Consider the following 12011-nt stretch of genomic DNA (forward strand, 5'->3'; position numbering starts at 1 on the left):
ATGCGCTTTTGCCTTCTTTCGCTGCTCTCGGCCGCCAGCGTCCATGCGCAAGGATACCCGGAAGCTCCAGAAACCGCCATCTATCCTGAGCGCTTCTCGCCAACGACGGACATCGTCTCCTTCTCGCCCGCGGCCTGGCTGATGCAGCCTTACCACCCATTGACGCCAAAGCCGGCTCGAGCCCAACTCAACACCTTTGAGTGGTTTGGACCGGGGAACAGCCTGTACGGACTCCACTCGATGGTGCTGATGTCGCGCGCCTGCAAGCTGGAGATGGGCGAGCCCGATACCTGCTACTTTCCGCTCAAGTCGTGGGGCGAGAAGGGGTCGCCGTTCGACCACGTCCACTCGGACAGTACCGACGCCCGATACACGTTCGTTCGGGAAGATAGCCTCACACGTGCTGATAGTTGGAACCCGTTCTGCGTGTACAACGGCATCGACGGTGGGTGCGGCCGCGGTTCTCGAAACAGTTGGACCAGAGAGGTGGCCGAATGGCCGAATGTTTCATGGCCACCAAAGTACTCAGGGGGGCCTTGCAACAGCACAGGGGTGCTCGGGGCATACGCCCAGTACGGTGCTTACTACCACATGGCCGACCAGATGTTTTCGAATTGCCGCTGGACCGTAAATGAGAGCCAAGCCGCCGGCTACATCCGTGAAGTCGCGGCGCGTACCAACGACCGCGGTGAGTCTTATGACTACTCCTTCGAGGTGTGTCAGTGGCCCGGGGACTGCACGACTGAAACCGGGAACTGCATCAACGCGTACTCCGCCGTATTCCTCGCCGACCTCCGGTACACCGACGCCACGTCCCTTCTCGCAGTCCCACAGGAGGAAGATTTCTTCCCCGTCCCACCCCGCCAGTACCCACCAATGGGTGCGGGCCGGATAGAAATGGTTTACTCGACTGCGATCAACGGGCCGCACTTGCCGTGTTCGGTGGACGATGACGGGCAGCAGCTCCCTTGCGGTGTGCCCGGGGCCGAGGCAGAGGAGGAAGATTTAGTCATCCACATCTCGAAGCTGAAGGTGCTATCCACACCCAACCCTCGCCCCGCTCCCCCCATCCTCACACCTCCCCACCGCTCTCACAACTCCACAGGTCAACAAGGTCAAGGCGGTCTCTCCCGCAGAGTTCACCGTCGTCGTCGAGGTCACCGCGACCTGGACCAGCAAATACGCCGTCCACCCGTGCGGCATCGATCTGTACCGCGGCGTCGTCGCCGGGCGGGCGAACATCCCGGCCAAGGACTGGTGGAGACCGATTGTCGAGGCCGACGGTGCCATCTCCAGCGAGGAGCGCTTTTTCTCCGGCAACCCGATGCTGCAGGTGCAGCGGACGCCGGGGAACGCGACTCACGAGCCGGAGCCCGTCAAGCAGCCCTGCACGTCGGAGTCGTGCGCGTGGCGGGCGCAGGTCTACCTACAGGAGGACGTACTGCTCGAGATGACATTCAAGTCGGACTTCAATCTCAACCGTGAGCATCCCGCCGCCGCCGCCGCCGCTGCGCCTCACCGCACATCCTCGCACTCCCGCCCCCGCAGGCTACCCCTTCGACACGCAGACTTTGACGGGCTCCTTCTTCCTCGCGGAAAAGTTTGACGGCCCCGACAAGGTGAGCCGCACCTCGATCAGCTTTGACTCGCCGGGCTTCTCCCTCTCGGGGCTGCACGGCGACGGCCTAGAGGGCATCTACACCAAGTCCGGCTGGACCCCGCGCTCGGCCGTGATCCGGCCGTCCTCGTCTGGCAGCCCGGGCGGCAACTGCCGCAAGGAGGGACTCTCGCACCTGTGCGCCGACTTTGAGATCCGCCTGGAGCGGGTGGCCAGCGGCAACGTCTTCAAGGTCCTCGTGCCCGTCTTTGTCCAGATGGGCATCACCACGCTCGCGGCGATGCAGCCTGCCGGGACGCGGCTGCAGGTCCTCGCGCTGGGCGCTGTCGCCTCTGCGGCGCTGATGATGCCGCGAAGCCTCGGCCTGCCCGCCGACATCGAGGGTGTGCCCTTTGTCATGGCTCTCGTCATCTGCCACATCACCGTCGTCGCCGTGATGCTCGTCGTCACGGGCTACCAGATCGTGCTCACCGCTGGCAGCAGCCCGCCCCCCCCGCCGCATCGCCTCGAGCGCCTCCCCCGCCACCCGCACGCTCCTCCACTTCTCTCACGCACAAAGTGCGTGCTTGTTAGGCGTGGGCCGCCGCACCGACGAGCTCTGCTCATCGCGCCGCGCCGCCCTCGTCGGCGAGTGGAAGGCGGCCTTCGCGGCCAAGCGGGCGCTCGAGGAGCAGCTGCCCGGCGGCGCGCCGCATCCGGCCGCCGCAGACGTCTCGCTGAGCCTCTCTACCGGGGAGCCGCTGCGCGCAGGAAAAGAGGCCGAGGGCTACGCGTCCGCGCAAAGCCGGCCGGCCGAGCCGGCCGAGCCCGTCTCGCTGCTCACGCGGGCGGTGCTGGCGCTGCCCGCGCTCATGCACCACGCGAACCAGTCCACCCTCCCCAAGCCGACCCACCCGCACGGGGAGGGGTCGATGGGCGACTCGGACTGGATCCGCGCCGAGGACAAGGTGGCTGCTTGGACAACCCGTTGCTCCCCACACACCTAGAGTGGAGGAGGCTCCCATAGGGGTTCACCTCGCCTCACCTCACCGCGGTAGGTGCTCCTCGCCCGGTCCGGCAAGATTGACACGCGCATGGCCATGATGCTACCCCCGCTCTACATCCTCCTCGTCAGCCTGCTGCTGGGCCTATATTGGGGGGGGGCGATGGACAAGGCGTGAGTCTAAACGCGAGCGGCACCGCGGCGGCCGGGCACACATCTCTCCTGACCTCAACCTCTGTCTGGGCGAGCAGCTTGCCCATGCAGAAGAGATGCGCTTGAAGTGCGACGGCCGGTTAAGCGGTTATCCGACCCTAGCTTGTGATGAGGCGCTGTGCGAACCCTCATGCTCAGGGCGATTGGCTAGTTCCAATTCACTCTGACATACGCTAATCTTGAAAACGTCTCCAACGGAGCTCCGTGTTGCTCCCAGCGCCCTCCCCGCGCTCCCTGCGGCCATGGCCGATGCCCGATGGTCCTAGTAAGTAGTACCGTGTACGGCTTTACGGCTCTAGAGCCGTATCCAGGCTTCAGGCGCAAAGAGATGCATGCCACCGAAGGCGCTGTCGAGGTTCGCCGAGCGCGGCGCAGGTTGGAGGACACCGTCACCGACGAGCGCGTTGGACTTTTCACTCCGGACAAAGACGGCGACACGCACACGAGCCGCGGTCGTGTACCCGTCTTGGCACGTCGACAGGTGGGTGCACTGTGACTATACTCTATGATCGATTACACATTGAGCCGGTGTTCGTAATATCTACGGGGTGTGGAGGGTGAGTTGACCAGGGGTTGTGCCTCGGCTCCAGGTCCAGCGAGTAGACAAGTGTTGTCATCAACAGAGTAGATACTTTAAGAATCTGACTCAGGGCTGGAGCAGGCGGACATCGCTTCCAGGGAGGGGGGCGCGCTTCTCTGCACGCCCCACCCCCCCCCTAGCATGTGGTGAAGCCTCTGGGGGAGTCGGGACCCCCCCCCTAGCATGTGGGGAAGCCTCTGAGACGGAGAAGCGCACCGCCTCTCTTTGCGCCACCCCAGGACTGCTCCGTTGATCAAATGACTGCCCAACCAGGTGACGCTGCTCAAGCAGGCGACTGCCGTCTATCCTGTTCGCCACGACCCTGGGCCAATCTAGACCCACCCCGGCTCATCTCGGCTCCATAGGAGGCTGCCGGCTACGAATTGCCGCTCGCGTTGGCAGCCGACGGCCACTCGCTCTGCGCAAAGTGCCTCAGTGGGGCCGACGGCCAACGCACGACGCCCGTCCTGCGGCCCATGGCGACGAAACGACGCTTTACACGGCGTGTACGTAAATAGGGCACAGCACGACGCCGGCTTGCGGCCGCGCCGCCGGCGCGCTCGGCCTTGCACACGACAGGGTAGCGGCATATTCAACTGTAAAGTTAATGGGGTCGCCGTTCACACCGCAGGTGCACGCGCGCTCATGCGCGAGCTGCAGTTCCTCATGCACTCGGCAGGCACCGCGAAGCGCTGGCGGAGGGAAGGCGTGCGCTGGATCCTGTTCTTCCAGGCTACACTTCGCTGCACCTCGGCCATACTGGAGCTAACCTCCGCGGCTGACGCCATCTCGCTTATTCTCGTACAGGAGACGAGCCTGAAGCGGCCCCTCGCCGGCTCCGCCTCGGTCATGCTCCTCGGACCGTGGCCGCGCCGCGGCGGTGATACTCCGGCCAACGCTCGGCGGCGGGTGGCGTTCGGCGGCAGCTGAGGATTCCCTCGGAGGCGGGCTTTTGGAGGCGCTTTAGAGAGGCATGTGGGCGCCCTCTAACCCGCTTTTTTTTGATATTATGCGCGCTCTGTGTGCGTACAGCGAGCTTGCTAACATGTTTCTTCCGCGACACACTCAGTGGTCACAGGAGCCTGATTCTACAGCACCCCCTCGTTGGTCGACGGACAACCATTCGCATCCCGCCTTCCCTCACTCACCTTGCTAAGAGCTGAGCCCAAGCATTGAGCGGAGCCCCTCGTTGAGGGGCAGCGACAGCATGTACAGCGGGGCTAGTTTCACAAAGAGCGCCGTTGAGCCGCGGTAAAAGCCGGCCTCCTTCAGGAAGGGGAACCCGAGACCCTCCTGGGACATGATCGTAGTGGCGCACGCGATAGGCGACGCGAACTTGCCCGGCTCTGCCAGGTAGCGCGTGGTGACGACATCCGCCGGGGTCGCGCACACGGTGGACCCGAGTGCGCCCATGATGGAGGCGAGGATCTGCTGCATGAGGCCTACGGATGCGCCACAGGCGTGTGTCGCGACTTGACGTGTGCGACCTGAGGTCTGCGGCTCGAGTGCCCTCGGGAAGGACTCCCGAAGTGGCCGTCTTGAAGCCGTCATACCCAAGCTGATTGCCCGCAGAGAGCGTCGCGCCGCGCACCACCAGCGGGCCCGAGCCCTTGAACCAGCCGCCGATGCCGTCCTTCTTTGCTACGGCGGCCATACCGGCAATCCAGCCGTTGGGCGAGGTAGGTGCAGAGCCCGCCTTGGCGCCTGTGGTCAGCAGGCCCGACTTTGGGTCGACGAGCCCCGCCTCGGCCTGGATGATTGTCTTTTGCGCAAAGACGGGCGTGGCAATGAAGTAGCCGATCGCACCCGCGAGCAGCCCCGAGATGAACATGTCGCCCGGCGTTGGCTTTGCGACGTCACCACCGCGGGCGCCAACGAAGACGTCGCGCACCGTGGGGTAGAGGCCTACCCTCCCGATCGCCGACACGCCGATCGCCATGAAGTTGACCGATATGCCTGGCAGCATGATTCCTGAGAGAGGGCAAGAACCTGTGAGATTGTGCGGGCTCAGTGCGTCGGCGGCGGATCCACCACCTCGCATCACGCCCTCCTTGGCCACGATCTCGCTCGCAAAGCCACTCATGTTGGTCGCGGTGCGCATGCTCTCGGGCGTCACCTGCCAGCGCACCTTGACCAGCTCGAGCGGATTGGTGACCGCCGCGCCGATTCCGGCCGAGAGAAAGGAGGCAAAGAGGCCGCGCGCGAAGAGGAAGGAGGGCTCCTGATGGCGTCAGTAAGCGACCCTTGGGTGGCGGTGCGAATGGAGTGCACGGCCAGGGTAGGGCGGGGTCTGGCTGCGCATAAGGCCAGAAGGAGCGACGTAGCAGGACTGTATATCGCTGTGTGGTGGTCGAAACGGCGTGGGCCAGAAGGAGCGGCTAGCAGGACTGTATATCGCTTTGTGGTGGTCGAAACGGCGTGGGCGCTGTCAGGCTGGCAGTGGCGTTGGCGGTGCCTTCGTGCCAGCCGCCGCCTGGTGGGGCGGAGGGATCTCGTGGCCGAGCTCGCCAATGCTCCCTTTATGAGCGAGCTGTTTCTTTTTGCCGTACACGTCGTCGTCCGGTAGGCAGCTCAGCGCGTGAGGCAGACCGTCGAGACCCATCGACAGTGTGCAATGTCCGCCGAACGCGTCGGCCGTCCCTCTGAATCTGGAATCCAACTGCTGAAATCGCACGCAAGTGGCACCGGGGGTCAGCTGTGCGCTGTGAAGGTCGGCCAAGCAGTTTTTCGTTGTATGTGGCTCTTACGTACATTCCCGGAGGAGGACTGCTGACAGGGTTTGCGATGAGGAGTGACCCGAAGGGTTTCTCGGGGTTGGTGCACCACTAACCGCCTCTGCAAGAGCACTGCGCCTCAGCGGGCTCATACTAGCACCCACCTCGCAAGCCGGACTTCTGGCTTGACGAGGCTGCTGCGGGCACTCGCGGGCCGATATTCTGGCCCAGCGAGGCCACTGCGGGGCACACGGCGGCACAGCGGCGGCACGGGTCACTCCTTCGCAACTACACTCGCTCGATCGCAACACAAAACCCCGTCGCCCGTGCCCCGTCGAAGCAGGAAGTAACAAGTATGGAAAGGGCGCGAACAAAAGTCAGGTAAGGTAAGGTAAGGTAAGGTATAAACTTCTCCACACACACGCGAGGTGGTGTGGCAAGGGTGTGTGTGTTACGAAGGCGGCGCGGCACGGGGTCGGCGGTAAGGCGGCGCGGCGCCGGCGGCACAACCAGACGGCATTTTTTGCTTTCAAACATCATCCCCTACATCGCTCTTGATTGCTCACGACACCCGTATGACCGACGGGTCGTCCTCGAGCGCCGAGTTGAGCGAGAGGTGCTTCCCGAAGAAGGCCATCAGCAGCGCCGCCTGTTCACACCCTCGCACACCGTGAAGAGCCGCCCTCCACGCCCCGCCGACCCGCCGCCGAAGGGCCGAGCCCCAGCGGCGAGGCATACTCGCCCGCCGGCCCAACTTGATCTGCGGCAGTGTTTTTGCGTTTTGGCGTTTGGCTTTCTTTTGCGGTGTTGTTTTTGTGGGTTGGGGTGTTGTGGTGGGGGGGGTGGGTGTTGGGTTGGGGGGGGGGGTTGTTTTTAAGGTTTTTAAAAGAGGTGAGTTGAGTAAATTAAGTTGGGTATACTAAGTTAAGTAAGGGATTGGATGTTATGTATTGGAGGGGGGTTTAGAAATGAAGGGGAGTGAAAGAATTTCGGGGGGGGGGGGAGGGAAAAGAAGGGGGATAATAAATAGAATTAAGAATTTAAAATTTTTTTAAAGTGAAATGAATTGGGGTTTTTTGATTTGAATGGATCGGATAAATATGTTTGTGTGGTTGAGTTGTGTTATGTTTAGGGAAGTGAGTTTAATATGTAAGTGTTTGGATTAGGAGGTATTGTGAAGTGTGGGGTTGAGATGTTGTGAAGAGAGGTGTATAGATAAGGTGAGGTTGGAAAGTGATGGTGTGGGGGGGGAGGTATGGTGAGGAGTTGGGAAGGGTAGGATGGGCTTGGACTGGAGTGGTGTGGTGAGGAGAGGAGTGGAGTGGAGTGGAGAGGAGAGGAGAGGAGAGTCAGGAGAGGGCAGTGAGAATGGCTGTCACAAGAGCCCACCTCGTTCGCGGACCCGACCATGCCTCCGCCTCGCCCGGGCAGAACCTCGAGCGTGCACTCCGCCACGCTCCCCTCCTCCGCCCCGCTCGCCGCCGCGCCGCCGCCCTCCGCCCTGCTCGCCGCCGCCCCGCTCGCCACCGCGCCGCCGCCGCCGCCGCCGCTTCTCGCAACCTCTGCCGCGCCCGACGTCAGCCGGGAGAGCAGTTCCCTCGCGGACGGCGTCAGCGGGTCCCGCTCACCGACGACGGCGAGGACGGGAGTGCGGACGACGGCGCCGGCCGGCGGCGGGGGCGCCTCTGGTAGCGGCAGCCCGCACCAGCTGACACAGCCTCCGAGCCGGCAGGGCCCGCCGCCCGCGAGGCCGTCGAGGTGCTGCAGCAGATCGAGCGCGACGGTGCCGCCGTGCGCGTACCCGAAGAGGAAGATCCGCTCCGGGCTCCAGCCGCACTCGCGCACGAGCAGCCGCAGCACCGACAGGAGCGGCGCCCTGCTCGCAGCTCGAACGGTGAGAGGCGCCGTGTTCACGGCTGGCGCGACGCGGCGGTGGAGGGAGTCGCCGCGCGTCGCGGGCGAGCGAGAGCGGGCGGCGCTGGTCGGCGGCGTCCGCGCCGTCGATCAGGCGGCCGTCCGCCTCGAAGCTCTCGAACCAGGCGCCACCCTCGATGCCGAGCGGCAGCGGCAGCGGCGCCGCCAGCGCGAGCGCAGAGGTCTGAGGGAGCGCGAGCTTTGCGCCGAACCGAGCGTACATGTCGGGCGCGTCGCCGAGGCCGTGCAGCAGCAGCAGCAGGTTGGGCGCGTCCCGGGGCAGGCCATCGGCCCACACGCCGCGCCGAAAGCCGCACCGCGAGAGCGCGGCCGCCGTCGGTGGCACGCGAGCCGCGGCGGCGGCCCACACCCACCGCGACGGGTTCTCTCGCAGCTCGAGGAGGGAGGAGGTGGAGCGCGCGGCCATCGCGGACGACAAAAGAATTCTTAAGTAACAAGCTCTCTAACACAAAAGAATTCTACCATATAAGCCCCTCTCACAGCAGACTGGCTCGGACTGGCACTACAAATGGCACAGCAGGCGACGGCCCCTTACGGGTCGTCAAAGAGGCCGGCGTACTCCTCCGGCCGCTCCTCCCCCTCCCAATCCTCCCCGGGCTCTGGCTCCTCCTCCTTCGCCCGCGCCCTTTTCCTGCGCGTGGCACGACACGATTCACGCGACAGGTGAGGCGCGGGCGACGGCTTCCTCAGAAGCCGTCGCCCGCACCACAGGAGCAGTCACACCACTCCCACTCCGGCGCCCACCCACTCCCCAACCCGACATCCCCACCCCACCCCACAACCCCGCCCCACCCCGTGCACATGATATGACTGGGTGGCAAATGATAGCAGTGGGCGTCCGAAGACTCGTCCTTGCTCGAGGAGAGCTCGATAGACTCGAGGGGCCAGGATATGCAGCGAGGAGGGCGGAGCTGCGCCGAAAGGCGCAAGAAGCAGTGAGAACAAGGGAACGGCAGGCGGCGGCGTCGTCGCAGAACGAGGCAGAGGAGAGCGACGCGACAGAAGAAGAAGCGAGTGTGTGTGTGTGTGTGGCAGTAGGTGGGCGAGCTTCAGGCGCGCCCATCTCGATCGTCAAGGCGTCGCTACGCGCGGTCTTCCGCGGGGGGAGCTGCGTCGACGGGTGCGGGACCGCGGCGCAGCCAGTGCCGCGGCGAGGCCTCCGGCTGTTTGCGGCGGGCGGCTTGCTGCTCGCGGCGATGGCGAAGAACTCGTCTCGTCACACGCCAAGGGCTTATGCTCTGGCGAGACGTGAGGCGCATGCGCCCAGGAGGGGAGGGGGCATGTGTAACGACACTGCTAGAGATGCCTTTCGGGGCCCAGAGATAAAACTTCTGTGACGCCCCCCACAGCAAATCGGTTTTTGCCCTTAACTAGTGCCGTTTTCGTTGGACCAATTTTCGCTTAACTTGATCGGTTTGAGCACTATTTTCAGCCAACGCCCACAGCAAATCGGTGAAAACCTGCTCTGCAAGACGAGTTTTTATCCGGCTTCCGTCGGTCGTCCCGTGACTGATCGCGCCGCCGCGTTGCACATTGGACACATGCTCTCGCGTGTGGCGCTGGCGGGGACTATTGTGCGCCTCGGCGAGGCGCACAATAGTCCTTAGTCTGACAACGGCCAGTTCTGTCATCCTGGTGCTCAAGGAAACGGAAGCGGCGAAAGCCGACGCCTGCCTTGGTAGGTTTTGGGCCCTGGGCCAGATTCGGGCTTGGACTTGGCCGCGTCGAGTTTTGGATCTCGACGCGCCCTTCTCGAGGTTCTCGAGGTGGATATCCTTTGGCCGCGTTGGGTAGCGAGGATTGGTGTAACCCGAGCCACGGAGGCGTGTTTTCTGACGGCCGACCGTCAGTGCACGGAGTTGCCCTTAACCTAAACGCGCGTCGAGATTAGTGCGATTTTTGGCGATTTTTGATGGCCTATTTTTCGCTTGGCAGTGGTGGGAAATCGCACTATTTAAGGGCAAAAACCGATTTGCTGTGGGGGGCGTGATGCCATGCGTGACCTAGTAGTGTCCCCAGCTATGGGCGTGTCCACGTTGGAGCCAGGTGTGGTGTGGGCGCGAGAATAGCTCCGCCGAGCGTTCATGGAGGCAACCGATGCGAGTCGACTGGTGTGTGTCGTCGTGGTTTCGTATCAAGAATACTCACTCACACAAGAAGAAGCGACAAGGGAAAGTGAAAGAACGACGAGAGTGGGACGACCGCGAGGTGGCATGAAGGTTGCAGCGAGAATCGGCGAGAGACTGCGAAGAGAGATAGGAAGAGGCGGACGCCCAAGGGTGGGCGACGGCTAGCGCACCACACCCCTCTCCTTAAAATCCCTGTGTGGTGGCGGCGTGCCGTCCTCCCATCCCTCCCTTGGGTTGTCTGATTTCTTTCTTTCTTTGTTTGTTTAATAATACGATTCTCTTCAACACAGCGCAAAGCGCATTCACACACGGGCGAGAAGCCGTATAAGTGCGCACAACATTTGGATGCCAATCGCACAACTTACGAAAGACTCTTCTGAATCGACCTTGAGCCTCCGCTCGCAACCATCACAGTCGCGCGACTCGCCGAGAGAAGGCACAAACGGTGTAAGAATAGAGTATAAACTACGGGAGAGACCTTCGCCCCTGTGTAATTCTGCCATGCCATCAAGTTGCCGAATTTTGTGTGCGCCCATGAGGACCTCCGGCGCGGGTGAGGACCTCCTGGAGGACCTCCGGAGGTCCGGTGTCTGAGTGATCTGTGATCTGTGAAGGTCGGCCCGAGGCAGAAAGATTTGGTATAGAATACCGAGCTACGCATCGGACGGACGGAAAAACACCCCCCTTTTATGCCTGACCCTGGCCATGGCCTCTCTGGGGGTGAGCTGGGCCGGAACGGACGTTACAGTGGTGTCCGGCCGGCGCGATCACCGAGCTGTGACGCTCAGGGAAGCCCGATGAGGTACTGGTTTCTTTGCCCAGGCCTGGCCTACGACCCGTGCTGGATCAGCGCTGACTAAGGTTTGGGGAGAATCCTATAGACAGATCTTCAGATATTTTGACGGATGACCGAAAATGGGCACAAACGGGAGTGAGGACCTTTGTGTGGAGCGGCAGTGAGCAGGGTAAGAACAGTCACACATCGCTTCGTGAGATCACCCCGCACAAACAATCTCCCACTGTCTGCACTTAGTATCTCATCCACGCTACGTACACAAATCTTACACCTTTTATCCGGACGTCAAGATAGTTGTGGCCTTTAGATGCCCATGTGCTGGAGGCTTGGATGGCTACCCAGTAGCATTTAAACCATACCAATGTTTGTCTCTGGGCCGCTGACGGCACGAATCACCCCCGCCGCGCACCTTACCTTCATTCATCTCCGGGAATTCTTTTTCCTTCGCGGCAACGCGATGGCGGCAAGGCCTCTTTGCGCGCCCGCCCTCGCCACGCCGAAGACCAACCGACGTCGGACCGCGGTGAGACCACGCCGCCCCCCGCGCCCGCCCGCGCCCGCAGCGTGAACACATACGCGCGTCCCTCACCGCACGGAAACATACGCGCCAGCCGCGGCAGCAGCCTCACATGCAGCGCAGACCGCATGCCCGCGCCCTGGGCCGCCGACGACCCGGTCGGGCGGGCTGCGCGGCCGCCGCACATCACCAGGCAGGCGCACGAACACCCGCAGCGCGCCGCAGCCCACCGCGCAGCCCTGCCAGCCAAGCCTGCGCCTCCTCAGCTGCACAAACAGGCGCACAACAGAGTACAGCACACAGCACACACCGGCGGCGCGCGCGCAGCACACGCAGACGCGCACGCGCATCCAACACGCACACGCGCACAGCACGCGCGCGTCGCACGCCAGCGCAGCGCCACACACAGAGCACACTTGCCCACATCAGCAGCAGCCAGCCTGCCACAATCCTCATCTCACACACGCGCGCACACACTCCCCCCTACCGGCGCACGCATTGGGCGTCGCCGAGAGCTCCCAAGCTGA

General features: G+C 63.1%; 3 protein-coding genes across 3 annotated transcripts; 1 reads left to right on the forward strand and 2 right to left on the reverse strand.

Annotated features, from left to right (window-relative positions):
* Positions 1-2778, forward strand: EMIHUDRAFT_244250 (hypothetical protein; the record flags this gene model as incomplete). The annotated part of the gene is made up of 5 exons (XM_005769610.1): positions 1-1032; positions 1106-1481; positions 1549-2081; positions 2215-2565; positions 2656-2778. 5 exons carry the CDS (start codon positions 1-3, stop codon positions 2776-2778), a joined length of 2415 nt encoding a protein of 804 aa, XP_005769667.1.
* A 1767-nt stretch (positions 2779-4545) lies between these two features.
* Positions 4546-5995, reverse strand: EMIHUDRAFT_244252 (mitochondrial substrate carrier family protein; the record flags this gene model as incomplete). The annotated part of the gene is made up of 4 exons (XM_005769611.1): positions 4546-4835; positions 4867-5349; positions 5428-5614; positions 5945-5995. The coding sequence occupies 4 exons, from the start codon at positions 5993-5995 to the stop codon at positions 4546-4548; spliced, it is 1011 nt and encodes a 336-aa protein (XP_005769668.1).
* Positions 5996-7456: 1461 nt separating this feature from the next.
* On the reverse strand, positions 7457-8448 carry EMIHUDRAFT_244254 (hypothetical protein; the record flags this gene model as incomplete). Its single annotated transcript, XM_005769612.1, has 3 exons — positions 7457-7541; positions 7813-7983; positions 8144-8448. The coding sequence occupies 3 exons, from the start codon at positions 8446-8448 to the stop codon at positions 7457-7459; spliced, it is 561 nt and encodes a 186-aa protein (XP_005769669.1).
* Positions 8449-12011: the final 3563 nt, after the last annotated feature.

This window comes from Emiliania huxleyi (genome assembly GCF_000372725.1).
Source record: "Emiliania huxleyi CCMP1516 unplaced genomic scaffold EMIHUscaffold_414, whole genome shotgun sequence".
Lineage (NCBI taxonomy): Eukaryota > Haptophyta > Isochrysidales > Noelaerhabdaceae > Emiliania > Emiliania huxleyi.